This window comes from Triplophysa rosa, linkage group LG21 (assembly GCF_024868665.1).
Source record: "Triplophysa rosa linkage group LG21, Trosa_1v2, whole genome shotgun sequence".
NCBI lineage: Eukaryota > Metazoa > Chordata > Actinopteri > Cypriniformes > Nemacheilidae > Triplophysa > Triplophysa rosa.
In genome coordinates this window covers 19,975,864-19,990,746 of record NC_079910.1, presented here as the reverse complement: position 1 = coordinate 19,990,746, position 14,883 = coordinate 19,975,864, and the positions used below count along the sequence as shown (strand labels likewise).

At 39.5% G+C, this 14,883-nt stretch overlaps 2 protein-coding genes across 3 annotated transcripts in view; one reads left to right on the top strand and one right to left on the bottom strand.

Annotated features, from left to right (window-relative positions):
• The first annotated feature begins 1,348 nt into the window (after positions 1–1,348).
• Positions 1,349–5,016, top strand: mtg2 (mitochondrial ribosome-associated GTPase 2). The gene is made up of 6 exons (XM_057363300.1): positions 1,349–1,605; positions 1,686–1,833; positions 3,294–3,409; positions 3,712–3,930; positions 4,417–4,555; positions 4,641–5,016. The coding sequence occupies exons 1-6, from the start codon at positions 1,495–1,497 to the stop codon at positions 5,006–5,008; spliced, it is 1,101 nt and encodes a 366-aa protein (XP_057219283.1). The 5' UTR covers positions 1,349–1,494; the 3' UTR covers positions 5,009–5,016.
• Positions 5,017–5,836: 820 nt separating this feature from the next.
• samhd1 (SAM domain and HD domain 1) overlaps positions 5,837–14,883 on the bottom strand; it is a 109,976-nt gene continuing 100,929 nt past the window's right edge. Inside the window, exons 10-16 of one of the 2 annotated variants that reach the window (XM_057363298.1) lie at positions 8,777–8,868; positions 8,547–8,662; positions 7,514–7,653; positions 6,825–6,914; positions 6,459–6,563; positions 6,243–6,380; positions 5,837–6,012 (exon numbers count right to left, since the gene is read on the bottom strand). In XM_057363298.1, the coding sequence (XP_057219281.1) occupies positions 5,851–6,012; positions 6,243–6,380; positions 6,459–6,563; positions 6,825–6,914; positions 7,514–7,653; positions 8,547–8,662; positions 8,777–8,868 (843 nt within the window). In that variant the 3' untranslated portion in view covers positions 5,837–5,850. The remainder of the gene's footprint in view (positions 6,013–6,242; positions 6,381–6,458; positions 6,564–6,824; positions 6,915–7,513; positions 7,654–8,546; positions 8,663–8,776; positions 8,869–14,883) is intronic. The other variant, XM_057363299.1, reaches the window with a different exon arrangement.

Here is a 14,883-nt window from a genome sequence, read left to right as displayed (position 1 = left end):
AGTTATTTGTCTTGTTTTCATTTTGCCCCCTCGTGGGAAGTCTTTTGTTTTATATTTATTCCTTAGTTCTGTTTTCCCCCATTGTGGGTGTTTTTGTTCTGTTTTGTTGTGAAATAAATATATCTGTTAACCCCTTCACTGCCTTTGCCTGCGCTTGGGTTCTTTCACCACGACCGTGACAGCCAAGTATGTTTGCACATACAAGGAATTTGTTTTGGTGACAGGAGCATCCAGAACACAGAGACCATAACACAATATACAGTACACAGATGATTTAAATAAGGGCCTATGGGTATAAAAAATTTAAGAAATACAATTCAATAAACATAAGATAAAGCTATAGAGAGTAAAGCTATGCGTGTATGTAAATATGTACAAGTAAAAAATAAAAATACACTATTATAGTACAAGGTATGTGCTATATACAGCAGAATGAATGAAATATAATTTACATGAAAAGTTGTATAAAAATAGATAGTGTATTATCTGGAGGATATAATTATTAATTGCACGTAAAACACCGTTTCATTAACTGCGTGTATACTTCTACATTGCACAGAAATGTCTACCTATGTGTCTGTATGGTTGTTTACGGATTTAGTGGCACACACCACTGAAAACATGTATAATTAGAGAGAGTGGTCTTGTGCTACCACCTCTCGTCGCCCGAGGCTGCAGTGCAGCTGAACTTCCGGTGGACTAAAATGCGCTATGTTGAGAAAAATACTTGATGTTTCGTTTTGATTTTGTTGTATATTAATTTGATGCACTTAAAGAAATATTGAGGAAAACAACCCAAAAATTAGTCTCGTATACGGTGGAATATGTCAAAAATGAACGGTTTATTCGTTTTTCTGTTTTGAAAACAAAAACGAATAAATGAATTATCCGAAGGTACACGGACCTCATTTTTAATTTGTCTGGCAAAATATTTTATTCATAAATGTAGGTATTATAAATCAAAACCCAACTTTATGCAATGGTTAATTGAAGTCAAACAGATATATAAAACATTAAAATGGATTAAAAATACGAAAGCCCTTTCTGTGATTTCACTGTTAGAAGAATTTAAGTTAATTTGAGAGAGCATCTGTTTTTTATTTTCAGCAAGATTTTTTATTTTCTTATATTATTTTGATTATTTCTGTATGTTTATTTATTATTATTATTTTTGCGTGTATAAGCTGTTCTTTTTTAATAAGTATGATGTAAGCTCAACCTGAAGATATATGTATATTTAAAATTGTTACGTATGCCTTTTTGTTTGTAATTGTTAAGAAAAAAAAAAAGAATCGAGTGGCTTGGCGTGAGCCTCTATGGCTGCCGTACTTACACGTGTACGCAACACGGATGTTATTTAAGTTATTTTGGAAGGATGAGGTGAAATAACGGACCGTACCCGGCTTTAATTGTAAACATAAGCGATCTCTGTAACATTCGGCGGATTAACATAAAATACAATATATATATATTTATGGTTTAACTAATTGCAAAATGAGTCTTCTTCAGATGTATTGCAGGACTGTGCGTTTATGTACAGGGATGATGATTCACAGAGCACGCAAATACTCCGCAACAACAGCGCAGTTCTCAGAGAAGAAACTGGTGTGTCTCGCAACTCCAAAGTCCCGTAAATGCACATGTCTTATTTTTAGTGTTTCTGACGACCTTGTGCCTTCCCGCAGAGCCGGTATTTTGTGGATTATCGTAGGGTGAGGGTTGTGGCAGGTTCAGGGGGTAATGGAGCTTCCACTTTCCACAGTGAGCCCAGGAAAGAGTGGGGTGGCCCTGATGGCGGTAATGGAGGTGCTGGAGGAGACGTTATCATTAAAGGTAACCAAGTAAACAGTACGAGTCTAGCCTAGTGCGATGTTTCAAGATATATTTTCTATGGTTTTGCTGGCTAAATAAAATAATGTTAATGCTCTTTTTAATCCAATGTTTACTTCATAAACACTTTTTATACTTGAGATCCTTCCTCGTAAGACAGGGTTGGGGTGAACCTTTTAACACAGTTTAAACGGAAGTAGTTTGATTGTTTAAAGTTGTTGGAATTTTTCCACAATTGCTTAAACACAATTATCGAAACCACCACTCACTTTTCCAAACCCAGAACACAAAACCAGACCTTTATACTACATTACCAAAACCTCTACTTTTTCTGGCAAAATCAAACAATCTTCTCAAAACCACGTATCTGTGCCTAAAATCAAACAATGCTTTCAAATGATTCACATAGCCGGTAAACATTTATATATACCACATACCATTGGTAAACATACCATTTATGCTACAAATCATTAATTGCAAACTACATTCAATAATGGAAAACAGCATCCGGGGCATGTAGTTACAGAATAATATTTAAATAGCCTAAATGTTTATTGTATATAACAAACAAACTGCCCATCTAGTAATCACAAGTTATTTCAGTAAATATATTGTATACTAATAAAGGTTTTGAAATTGTACAGTTGCAATTTGTAGCACTTGCACCCTGTAGTAGGCCTACAACTGCAAAAGAACAAAGATAAACTGTAAATGAAAAACAGGTTATAGTACCTATAAGTGTTGTATAACTGCAGAATCAAAGTTAATCAGTTGTTCATTCTGTCCCAGCATCATGTTTTTCGGAGTCAAGGATGCCCTAGACAAAACTCCACACGTGTCACTACATTTACATTTATGCAAATATTTATTTGGCAGACGCTTTTATCCAAAGAGACTTACATTGCATTATACTATACAATTGTTTCTAAGTACTGTATGTGCAATCCCTGGGTTCGAACCCATGACCTTGCCGTTGCTAACACCATGCTCTCACCAATGAGCTTATCCATCACATCTTCATTATATTAATTCTTATCCACCACTTTTTAAACATACTGTACCTGTCTCCTCTGCCTTATTTCCATCCATTGTTGGTGTTCACAGACAACACACACCTATACCACCTGTCCACTATGAACTGGTTTATATTGTGTGGAAAAAGCTTCATTACATTAAAACCTCATTAGAAACAAGTGTGAATAATTTTTTTCTTTGGCGTTAAGTAACGACTGTGATTGTCATTTCATTTTTGCGGTCTGTGTTCAGTGTCTCTGTTGTTCCTTAGTTATCACAGAGTGAAATGTGTTTTAGTGAGCGAGAATATATTTGTGAGTGAATGAGAGATTTATACAATGTGTCTAACAACCAACTTTAGTGATTTAGCAATTCAGAAAACCATAACAAAAAGGAAAAAAACATGTATGTGTATTTCAAGTAAGCCCTGATTTAAATATTTTCTGCAGTGGACCCGCGTGTGAAATCACTTGCCTCAGTATCAGCAGTGTATTCTGGAAAAAACGGAGTAGCAGGGCGCAATAAGGACCGCTGTGGACGCAGTGCCAGTTCCACCTACATTTTAGTGAGTTACACCTATTATTTACACCATATCTCAACAGCTTGAAACCAACTGAATTACCAAGCTGAATTTATTTGCAAAAACTCATAAATTTGCAAAGGAGAGCCAGGGTAGACATCAAAATGACTGAAGACAGTTATTTACAAAATAGCTATTGTATGACTTTAGCAGATTCCTATGAATCGTCACCGTGTGATGACAATCTTCAATGTCTTCCCTTTTGTCCATGGTAGCAAAATTAATAATTTTTGGGTGAACAATTCTTTTACGGCTGTATTTGTGTTGTATCTTATGAATTTTAACAGGTTCCCTTGGGCACCATTATAAAGGAAGGGGGTAAGACAGTAGCAGACCTCTTATGTCATGGCCAGATGTATACTGCTGCATACGGAGGAGCGGGAGGCAAGGGGAACCACTTTTTCTTGTCTAATGAAAACAGAGCTCCCATTACTGCCATGCCTGGAGACAGGGGACAGGAACGAGTCTTTCAACTGGAGCTGCGGACCATGGCCCACGCTGGACTGGTATGAGCAAATGCTTGCATTTGATATATAATCAGAGTTTTATTGGCTGGATCATACATAAATAGTGAAGAAATGTTTCATGCCTTGAATATCAACATAATATTCAACACACTCTCACAGGAGTTCGTAACTATTTTATGAGACTGCCAATTAATCTATTCGTACATTTTAGTACCACTTGTGCCAGTGATGGTTAGACTTAGGGGGAGGGGCTTTAGTATTGGTTTTCTGTAATAATTGTACATGTTTGTATGATTTACATAGACTGAATTAATACGAATTCGCAATCTTATAAAATAGTTACAAATTCCTGTGAGATCAGGTTGGAATATTATAGACATGCGGTGGGCTCTTGGCCTGGACCAGTAATCAACCATCAAGAGCACCTTGGCTACTGCAGGCCTAAGCATTTTAAATTGTTGTATTTTACAGAAACCAAAATCTGATGTGCAATCTCATGGTAAATAACTGTGTTTTTCTGAGCAGGTTGGTTTACCAAATGCAGGCAAGTCCTCTCTGTTATGTGCCATATCCAATGCCCGGCCAGCTGTGGCAGCTTACCCCTTCACCACACTAAAACCTCATGTGGGCATTGTTAAATACAGAGACCACGAGCAGGTGGCAGGTGTGTGTTGAATACTTCAGAACAAAAGAGCCATAGATTTATCTGTCAATGAAGCCATTAAAATCTTGTTCTTATTGAATTGCAGTAGCTGACATTCCTGGGCTTACTCCAGACGCTCATTTGAATAGTGGCCTTGGCATTTCTTTCCTACGGCACATTGAGCACTGTCGTATTTTGTTGTACGTACTGGACATGTCTTCTGTAGAACCCTGGAAGCAGCTGCAGCAGCTGCGCTTTGAACTGGACCAATACAAAATGCATCTGTCACACAGACCTAGTGCTATCGTTGCCAACAAAATGGACTTGCCAGATGCCTGGAACAACCTTAGGGCTTTGAGGAATCAAGTCCATCAGCGAGTTATTCCTGTTTCTGCACTGACAGGAGACAACATAGAGCAGCTCATCTTACACTTGCGAGAGCTGTATGACGACTACCCACTAGACAGTGATTAGTTGATATTCATAAAACCATTGGTACAGGAATATCGGACTTATGATGTTCTTAAAAAAGGGCACATGAAACTTGCGATTTTTTTTAAAACTGCTTGAAACATTGTTCAATGGAAATGGCATATTTTTTAAATTTACAAAGTTGAGTCAATAGCACAACATTTTATTTTATGATGATGCTGTAACAAAATCTTCTGTACTGAACTATTCTCAAAACCACATCTGTCAAACATCAGTTTACAGCAAAACCTTGAACTGATGATACTATGTGAAATCTATACAAAAGAAGACATAATAAATGTGACGCAAATCCCTGAGAACTTCTCTACAAATGCTTTGTACTGTTATACAAAATATAAAAGTATATAGTCTAAAAAAAAAAAACAGATGTCATCAAAATCATATATGAGATCCAGTATACTAAGTCTATTCATTTTACTGTGAGAAGAGTCAAAAAATGAGTAACATGATAATAAATGAAAAGTAAACAATAAAAGATAAGTTTTAAATACAAGATGTAACAATTTGGGTGAACTGGGATCACTGAAACACAATAAAACACTTGCAAAGAAGGACATGGTGGTTCCCTCATTGTGGAGTGGATCCAGTTACATTAAAATATTGGCAAAAGAGAATAACAGTGATGGTACACATGACACAAATGCTATAAATAAAAACATTTCAAACATTTTATCCTTTTCAATTTAAAGACTTCATGAAAATACTGGCAGATTTGTGACCTAACATTTGTTGATATTTTATAGAATAGCATAAATCTCAAAACAAAATGTTTTACATCTATCAGAAAAACAGTAAAGCTATTTAGAGAGAAGAACGTTTTCTCCCTAAGCTTGAAAAAGCTTGACTTTTACGTTACGACCTGTCTTTTTGGGTGTTTTATCTGAAATTTCGGAATCCTCATCTATCTCGCTGTCTTCATCATCTCTTTCATGGGTGTGCCAGTCTTTTTTAAGGGGGGTGAGCTCTGGAGCAATAACATCTCCATCCTGGAACAAAAAATATATTTAATACAGTTATTTTCATTTAGCACACTTAGTTTTTTTCCCTGTAGTTACTAGTTCCTTTAAACTGTCAAGTTAATGTAACTCTGTCAATATGTGTTTTTAAAGCATCAGTTACATCAACTTGACTAAATTAAAACCCATTACACATTCATTTCTGTAAGATTTTGAGATAAATAATGATGGACATGACAGCATTTATATGCCTGTCTTACCTGTGGTTTAGTGAAGTTTTTGTCCATGCACCACTGGACGAAACACTTCCTGGCAGCTTTTAGGCTTTCATCATCAGTCTTTTTACAGTAAACCCTGATCAGCTGTTCTGCAAACCGCTCAGGCAGAAGTTTGGACACCTGCCATAGATGTGAACATTAAGATCAAAGGAACGTTTTGTCAGGGTTAATAAAGGTATTGCTCAAAACAGAATGTACCTGTTTTTTGCGAATCTTGATGGCTTTTGTGGGATCGTTCTTGCAGTAGAAGTGAACGTTGTTCATGGGGTTTTTCTCCTTCATTCCATAATCCATGTGAATGACCTAATGAATAAATAAAGGTTATTGACAATTCATTAATTGTGTCAATTAAGACTGCATGAATTTGACAATGATTAAATGAAAAACTTGTGCCAATAAAAATATGTATTAAAAATGAATGGGAACCAGTTACAGGTCTAAAGACATACATTTCCCCATATAAATTACACACAAAACATTAAATCTTAATCAAGTTTATAGACATGTTTTGTGGCAATTATCCATGATTGAATGATCAAAGCAAAATCTGTTTCATCCACATACGCTGACCACAAAGTCCTCAGCCATCAGGTTTTCATCTATGCCACTGGGTTTGGAACCAGCTACCTCTTTTGCCCAATCAAGCAGTTTTTCCTACAAGAGGGTGCAGAAGTTGATTTGTTACACAGCACTTAAATATAGTTGAATGTTATAATTAAGAAAAAATATAAAAACTTTACAACATTGCATTTTACAAAACCAAGACAGCAACTATATTCAGCATTAGGTTATGCTGTTTTTTTTTAGACCTACAGTTTATATTTCACTATAATATTTTACGGCTTAAGGCTGGAATAGACTACAAGACTTGCTCCGATTTTCAGTCTGGACTTGTTGCAGAAAGTCTGAGCCAGTCTGCAGATTTTATTGTGTAGTGTGTTATGCCCTTCAAAAAGTCTGCAAGTGTGTGATGTCTACTTTTTTAATCTGTTCAGATCGGGTATTGTGTATTCCAGCCTTAAAAGTGTATGTTTTTCTAGAATATTTTAGTATTTAGTATAGAACACTTGTACAACACCTCAGATAGATTTACATTTATCAGAAAATAAATTCTATGTACAATTAATTTCCTAGTAAGGTTGTTCTAAGCTTTTATCAACAGCAATTTATAGTACACCAAAAGCAGAAACTAACAATGTAAAATTGCTTATATTTGGTTTAAAACAGTGTTCATTTTGACATAGATTTCTGACCTGTGACACATCCACATGCGTCTCTGGGGTGGTCTGACCCACACACTTATACAAACGTCTACAGACAATGTTTTGTAAGATTTCTCGGGCATCAGACAGCTCCGGTGTGGATGAGTACAAAATCTTCTCAAAGATATGATCTAAAAACACAAGAACCTTAAAGTAATAAATCAGCGGACATTTGAGTCAGCAACACAGCCATCGCTCAAATAATATCAATATGGAAAGCAATTACAATGTTTTATGCATGCCTTTCTTGATGTTGTTTGTTTTCATTTCCTTTGATAATTAAATGACTGTGGCTTCATATAATGCTAATATTACAAATAAAACATTTAATAAAACATCAATAAATACAATTACATTTAAGATTAAAAGACCTCACACAGTAGTCTAAATTAGCCTAAAATCCCAAAACAAAAATTCAAAAAATCAAATCTGATCACAGGGTAAAAAAACTACAAGTTTGATATTTTGTCCAGCAGATAGACGACCACATAGTAGTAGGCAGACCAACAATTTAAAAGAACACATCTTCTGGATAACATGACAACTGGAACCCAAACAATTAAATTACAAAATGGATATCAGCCTTATAATAATATTGCAATAAAACAATATGACAAAACACTTTTTGTAATCTCTGTCCAATAACTTTGTCAGATTTCATTGAATCCAATACGCTCCCAAAGTGTGAGTGGCAGGGCCCTGCCCTTAAAGTAAATGAGTAAAAGTCTAAATTACTGACAGATTTGTTCTTCTCAAGAAAGATCAGTTAGTGTAAATCATGTCATAAACCCAACAACTTTCAAAGGATTAAAAAGATGGATAATGCATGAAGCTGAAATAGGTTAATAAAAACATTGCCTGACCTGGGTGTTCATCAACCCACAAAAAACTGCAATGCTAATGAGCTTGATTATAACACAAAAACCCACTGCAATTTAAATGCATTCAGCACACGATGCATGCTTTACAGTTTTACTTTTTTCATTTACTTTGAGACATGTTCCCACAGAAGTGTGTCCACTACCTGTAAGTTTGGTGTACGCCTCCATGTCGTCTATAGCTGAAGAGATTGTAAACATCCTGCCAGAGGAACCCTGGATCTGAATATAAGGATCAGCCTTTACAAAGGCCTCTGTTATCCTAACAAAAATTCCCAATGATCATTTACATGAACCAATAAGCTTTAAAACTGAAAAACATAATTTGTTTTGTAAATTGTATTATAAATTACGCTTTCTGGTAGAATATACTAACATGGTCTCAATGATGCTGCCCACTTTATGCTGATACGCCCGTCGATGGAGGCAGTTCCGGGTGTGAAACATGTCATAGAGATTACCAACTTCCTGTAAAGAGGAACAAGGATTCAATCAAAAATTTCTCCACCACAATAACATTTTGTCATATAATTTTCCATTGTTGCTCACTGGGAGACTTACTGGAGTTTATACTCAATAATAAACATCCTACATTTACCTTGCGTATTTGACTTCAATTAATTCTATTTGCATGATATGGTATTATTGCACATTTTTCATTCTATTTGCATGATATGGTATTATTGCACATATTTCTAGTATATTGTGAAGTTTCCAGCACTAACAAAATCACGTTGATTGGCTGCTTATTAGTGGTGCTTGCAGAATGCAAAGCATCACTATTACTACAATATCTCACAGAAGTGAGTGTACCCTCACTTTTTTGTAAATATTTTATTATATCTTTTCATGGGACAACACTGAAGAAATGAAACTTTGGTACAATGTAAAGTAGTGAGTGTATAGCTTGTAATAACAGTGTAAATTTGCTGTCCCCTCAAAATAACTCAACACACAGCCGCTGGCAATAAAAGTGAGTACGTGAAAATGTCCAAATTGGGTCATGTAATCCTTTAGTGTTACAAGGTCTCAGGCGTGAATGGGGAGCAGATGTGTTAAATTTGGTGTTATCACTCTCACTCTCTCATACTGGTCACTGGAAGTTCAACTTGGCACCTCATGGCAAAGAACTCTGAGGATCTTAAAAGAGAATTGTTGCTCTACATAAAGATGGCCTTGGTTATAAGAAGATTGCCAAGACCCTGAAACTGAGCTGCAGCACGGTGGCCAAGACCATACAGCGTTTTAACAGGACAGGTTCCACTCAGAACAGGCCTCGCCATGGTCGACCAAAGAAGTTGAGTGCACGTGCTCAGCGTCATATCCAGAGGTTGTCTTTGGGGAAATAGACGTATGAGTAAGGATGGGTATCGTTAAGATTTTAATGGTATTACTACTCTTATGGATACTGCTTATCGGTCCGGTACTTTAACGGTATTCTTTTTATATAAAGATAATGTCTTCTTGGGGATGCACCAGCAGAATCAGAAGAAGTGGGTTGGTTTTCTGCAGCTTAAAAAACATTTCAAAATCTTTATTAGGGTAATTGAATTTGACTCTAAATAGTTATGTATTTGTGCACGTTTATTTTGTGTATACTGCACTGAATTATTTCAGATCTCAGTGTAATAATAAATGATTATACATATAGGCTGATTTATGTTTTTAAGTAGTTAACTAATAGAAAATGGATTAAATGTGTAATTTACTTTCACCCAGTGGAATTAGCATAGTTTAAGGTTATTGAAAACCAGTTAGATCAAATTTACAGTTGTTTTAAATAGGGTGAATGGCATTAGCATATATTATATAAAGAATGTCAGAATTCAAGTAACATCTGTTAGCATTCAGCATACATACCTGACGTAGATGGGGCATCAAGAGATGAACTAGATTGGGCTAAACGGTCAAAAACAGTGCATCTCTCTGTCTGTAGATGATGCACTTTTGACAGGTGCTTTGACAGATTACTTGTGTTTCAACCCTGACAAGCAAAGGTTTTGTTGCACTAGTGGCAGTGAGCATCGTCACTGTCAGCATCAACTTTGGTGAAGTGTAACCACACTTTTGAATGTTTAGTTCTCTCCGCCATCTCCGCGAATTAAGAGCGTCTTTCTTCTGTGTGGCTGTTTGTGTGTGTGTGTGTGTGCGTGTGTGTGTGTGTGTGTGTGTGTGTGTGTGTGTGTGTGTTAGTACGTGTGGATATTGTGTGTGTGGAGTGTTTTGTATGTGGGTATGTCTGTCTTCTGAGTTTTCACCTTTTTATTGTTTTTACAGGTATAACTTTAAATGTTTTGCTTATAGTCAATATGTGTCATGTACAGCTGCTTTGTTTACAATGAAAATTGTAAAACACGCTATATAAATAAAGTTGAGTAGAGTGTGTTTGTGATCTGCAAATGCAGACATGCGCGCAACGTGAAAAAAGACAACATAAGTCCTAATAATCAGTAATTATGTTCCAATTAGAGGCAACAAATGTTGTGTTTATAATGGGGTTTATTATCTTTGTTGAGTCACAACGAGACATGGTGTAACACTGGTTGATCACTAATTGCAAATCTGTATAACGTCGTATATAAAAGGTAAAACAGTTAGCTATAGTTTTTAACAATTTAACATAATATTTTTTTAAAAACCTTACCAAGCCTTAACATCCTGCTCAAGTCGCACTGCATCATATCGTTAACAAAAAGTGCTTTATTAGAGAGAGATCTAATATTTAGCAATCCGAGTCGTAACAGTTGATTATCTGTATTTAGTTCATTTAATTTGCTTAACATTTATTAAATTACTTTTAAGAGGTTTGCGCATTATTTTATGTCTGCTAATCCGGGGGACAGACACAATCTCTGTTTTATGATGTTTGGGAGAAGGGATTATTGCATGTTGTGCATTTTGTGTATTCTGCGACGTGAGACGGCAAGCAGATAGTTGGTTAAGCCATTCTGTCTGCGCCCTGACCTTGGCCCCAGTGAGTCAAGTTTTAGCATTAAGACTTTGTGCCATATTTCTAGACAGGAGGGAAGCCCCAGCCCAGGTGGGATGGAGACCATCTCGTTTCAACAGGTCAGGTCTACCCTCAAAACTCTTCCAGCTGTTTATAAAAACTATATAATTCTGCAGGAACCACTCAGACAACCAGCCATTTAGTGATGATAATCTGCTATAAATCTCATCACCACGATAAGCAGTGAGGGGGCCAGAATTTCAAAATCAAGTGCAGGTGGTAGATCCTTTTCCTATTTAGTGCCTAAACTTTGGAATAGTCTTCCCTGCACTGTCCGGGAGGCAGACACACTCTGTCAGTTTAAATCTAGACTAAAGACGCATCTTTTTAATCTTGCATACACTACACTTCCATAATATAAATCCTCTGAGGTTTTAGGCTGCATTGGTTAGATCAACAGGAACCAAAAACACAACTGATGTACTTGTTGCATCAAAGAGTGCAGAACAGTACTCTACTCTCAGCCAGTCTTGTCTCATTGTTCCAAGGTTACCACAGCGAGCAGGATGCAGTTTATGGCCAGACCTGATGGTAGAGCAGAGAATGGAAAGCGGCGACCTGACAAGAGCTGAAATGATAGAGCTGGATAAAGAAGGACGCGGTCACTTGACACGTCTTCACCACATAATTTCAAATGCTATTAGATTATTAATGATAATCTTAAAACTATAATTTACCTCATTAGTAAGTTCATTTATTTTTATTTAGCCTTGTTGTGCAAGCTCTGGCGAGCTTGTGCAGAGGCAGCAGCTTTTGCCAGAGGGGAACTGGAATCCCCTGGTTGGGCCTGGGTTCTCCTGAGTTTTTTTTTTCTCGATTAGAGTTTTGGGTTCCTCGCCACCGTTTGCATACTGTTCTCTTTCTGTCTGTCTCTTGACGTTGTGTCGAGCCGACAGATGGGGTTCGTCCCTGAGAACCAATCGCTTCCGACTTCTTAGAAAAGGCGAATGAAATTGGCGAATGAAATTTGCATGCCGGACTCCACCCCCGGATATCCGGGTATAAAAGGGAGACGGCATGCCTCATTCATTCACCTTTTGTTCTTCGGAGCCTTCGCTCATGATCAACAGACATCGCTACAAGATAGCAACTACAAGACTGCCGGTTTTACGACGTGGTGCAGCGGACTGTCCCTTCCTGCGGCAACTTCCCCTGGGCGTCTCGGCGGTTTCAGAAGTGTTCGAGTTTTTTCTCTAAAAGAGCAAATTTCTCCAGCGTGGCATGTCCCGGTGTTCTCGTGGGTGCAACACAGTCATCGAGGAGGGGGACGGACACAAGGTCTGCTTCCAGTACGCTGGGGCAGCCCTTGTGGATACGTCCTGCCCGCACTGCGGGCGGTTGACGATTCAGACGTTGCGTCACGGGTGGCTGTGTTACCACGGGACACAGCCACCACCTCGTCTGCTTCCCGTTCCGTGACGGCAGGACTACGGCTCTGCTGTCCGCTACAGCGAGGGTGATATGAGGATTACTGTGAGCGCTTCCAAGATGTCGAGAGCTTACTCTGCCGCGGGCCAAGCTGTTCCCTCTCTCCACGCTATGGCCATCCTGCAGGTCAGGCCAAGGCGTTGAGAGAGCTCCACGAGGGTAAGACCGACCCAGCGCTTATGCAGGAACTTCGCGCCGACACCAACCTCGCTCTATGGGCGACCAAGTTGACCGCACGGGCCCTGGGTCGGGTGATGTCCACACTTGTGGTCCAGGAGAGACACCTCTGGCTGAACCTTGCACAGATGAGTAACGCCAAGAAAGTCCGCTTTCTCGACGCACCCATCTTGCAAGGAGGGCTGTTTGGTGATACTGTCGAGCTGCAGTTCTCGACAGTAAAGAAGCAGACAGAGGATATCAAGATATTCTCCCCCGCCGCGACTCAGCCGCCCTCTGGCCGTTGAGATCCCGTGCACAGTCTGCTTCCCAGCAGCCCTGGTCCTCTTCGACAACTTCCGGTTTCGGCGCCCCCACTCAGGCGGCCCCCCCGAAGAAGACATCAAATAGGAGACCACCACCCCGTCAGCAGCCGCAGCGGAAGACCCCAGGGAGATCGAGAATACTCTCGGGCTCGACCCCAGCCATTCCTTCGCTGATTGGTCGATCCGGGATGGTTCCTGCCCCGTCCCAACAGCCCACTTCTAAGAGTTTTCTCTCTCTCTTTGGGTGTTTATCACAGCCGCTCTCGCCCTCTACACGATGGTGTTCGGCAACTCGACGTTGCGTCACGGCGAGACCCAATGTCGAGGATAATCAGCAGCCTAAGCACTCTCAATCGATGGTGCATTGTGCTACATCATCGTCTGGGTATTATCACACCTGCTCTCACCCTCTACACGACGGTGTTCGGCAACTCAACGTTGAGGCAAGACCCAATGTTGAGGATAATCATTAGCCTATGCACTCTCAATCGATGGTGCGTTGTGCTACATCATCGCCAGGCAGGTAAAACAGCAGAGCTGATCTCCTCTCCGGGGGCCCACCCACGGCAAGGGATCCACACTGCCAGCCATCGAACCACCCCCCGGGAGGTCGATGAAGCAGAACGTACCCCTAGCCTCCCTGTCTCGGTTCCTGGGAGCCTGACAAGAGCTTCCCAAACCGTCACGGTGACTACGGGATACGATCCGTCTCGGCTACGCGGCCCAACTCCCCAGACACCCGCCCAAGTTTCGGCATCCTCCAAACCTCAGTCAGAGGCAAGGATGCTCCCGTGCTTTGGGCCGAGGTCGCCACCCCTCTGGTGAGGAAGCGATTGTGCTCGTCCCACTAGCCGAGATGTTCAACGGGTTTTACAGCCCGTACTTCATCGTCCCCCAAAAAAGGGGGTTGCTAGATCTGCGTACCCTGAACAGGCACCTACTCAAGCTGCTGTTCAGGATGCTCACGCAGAGGCGCATCCCTGGCATCTATCAGATGTCAAGATTGGTTCATGGCAATCGACCTGAAGGACGCTTACTTTCATGTCTCGATTCTCCCTCATCATCGCCCGTTCCTACGGTTTGCTTTCGAGGGTCAGGCATATTAGTACAGAGTGCCGATTACTGTAATGCACTGTTAGGTGGTTGCCCTGCAGGCTTATTACAAAAACTCCAATTGGTCCAAAACGCGGCAGCTCGAGTTCTTACACGTACAAAAAAGTATGAACATATTAGCCCGGTTCTGTCAACCTTGCACTGGTTACCTATAAAGCATCGCGTTAACTTTAAAATCTTGCTTATTACCTATAAAGCCTTACATGGTTTAGCTCCTCAGTACTTGAATGAACTCCTTTTGTATTACAGTCCTTCACGTGCATTACGCTCTCAGGCGTCCTGTCAGTTGGTAATACCTAGAATTTCAAAATCAAGTGCAGGTGGTAGATCCTTTTCCTATCTAGCGCCTAAACTTTGGAATAGTCTTCCCTGCACTGTCCGGGAGGCAGACACACTCTGTCAGTTTAAATCTAGACTAAAGACGCATCTTTTTAATCTTGCATACACTAC

Excerpts from the sequence above, each read along its gene's own strand:
- mtg2 (XM_057363300.1), top strand. The coding sequence starts at position 1,495 with ATGAGTCTTCTTCAGATGTATTGCAGGACTGTGCGTTTATGTACAGGG. Across the intron at positions 3,410-3,711 it reads CCAGTTCCACCTACATTTTA|GTTCCCTTGGGCACCATTAT; the intron begins GTGAGTTACACC and ends GAATTTTAACAG. Across the intron at positions 4,556-4,640 it reads AGACCACGAGCAGGTGGCAG|TAGCTGACATTCCTGGGCTT; the intron begins GTGTGTGTTGAA and ends ATTGAATTGCAG.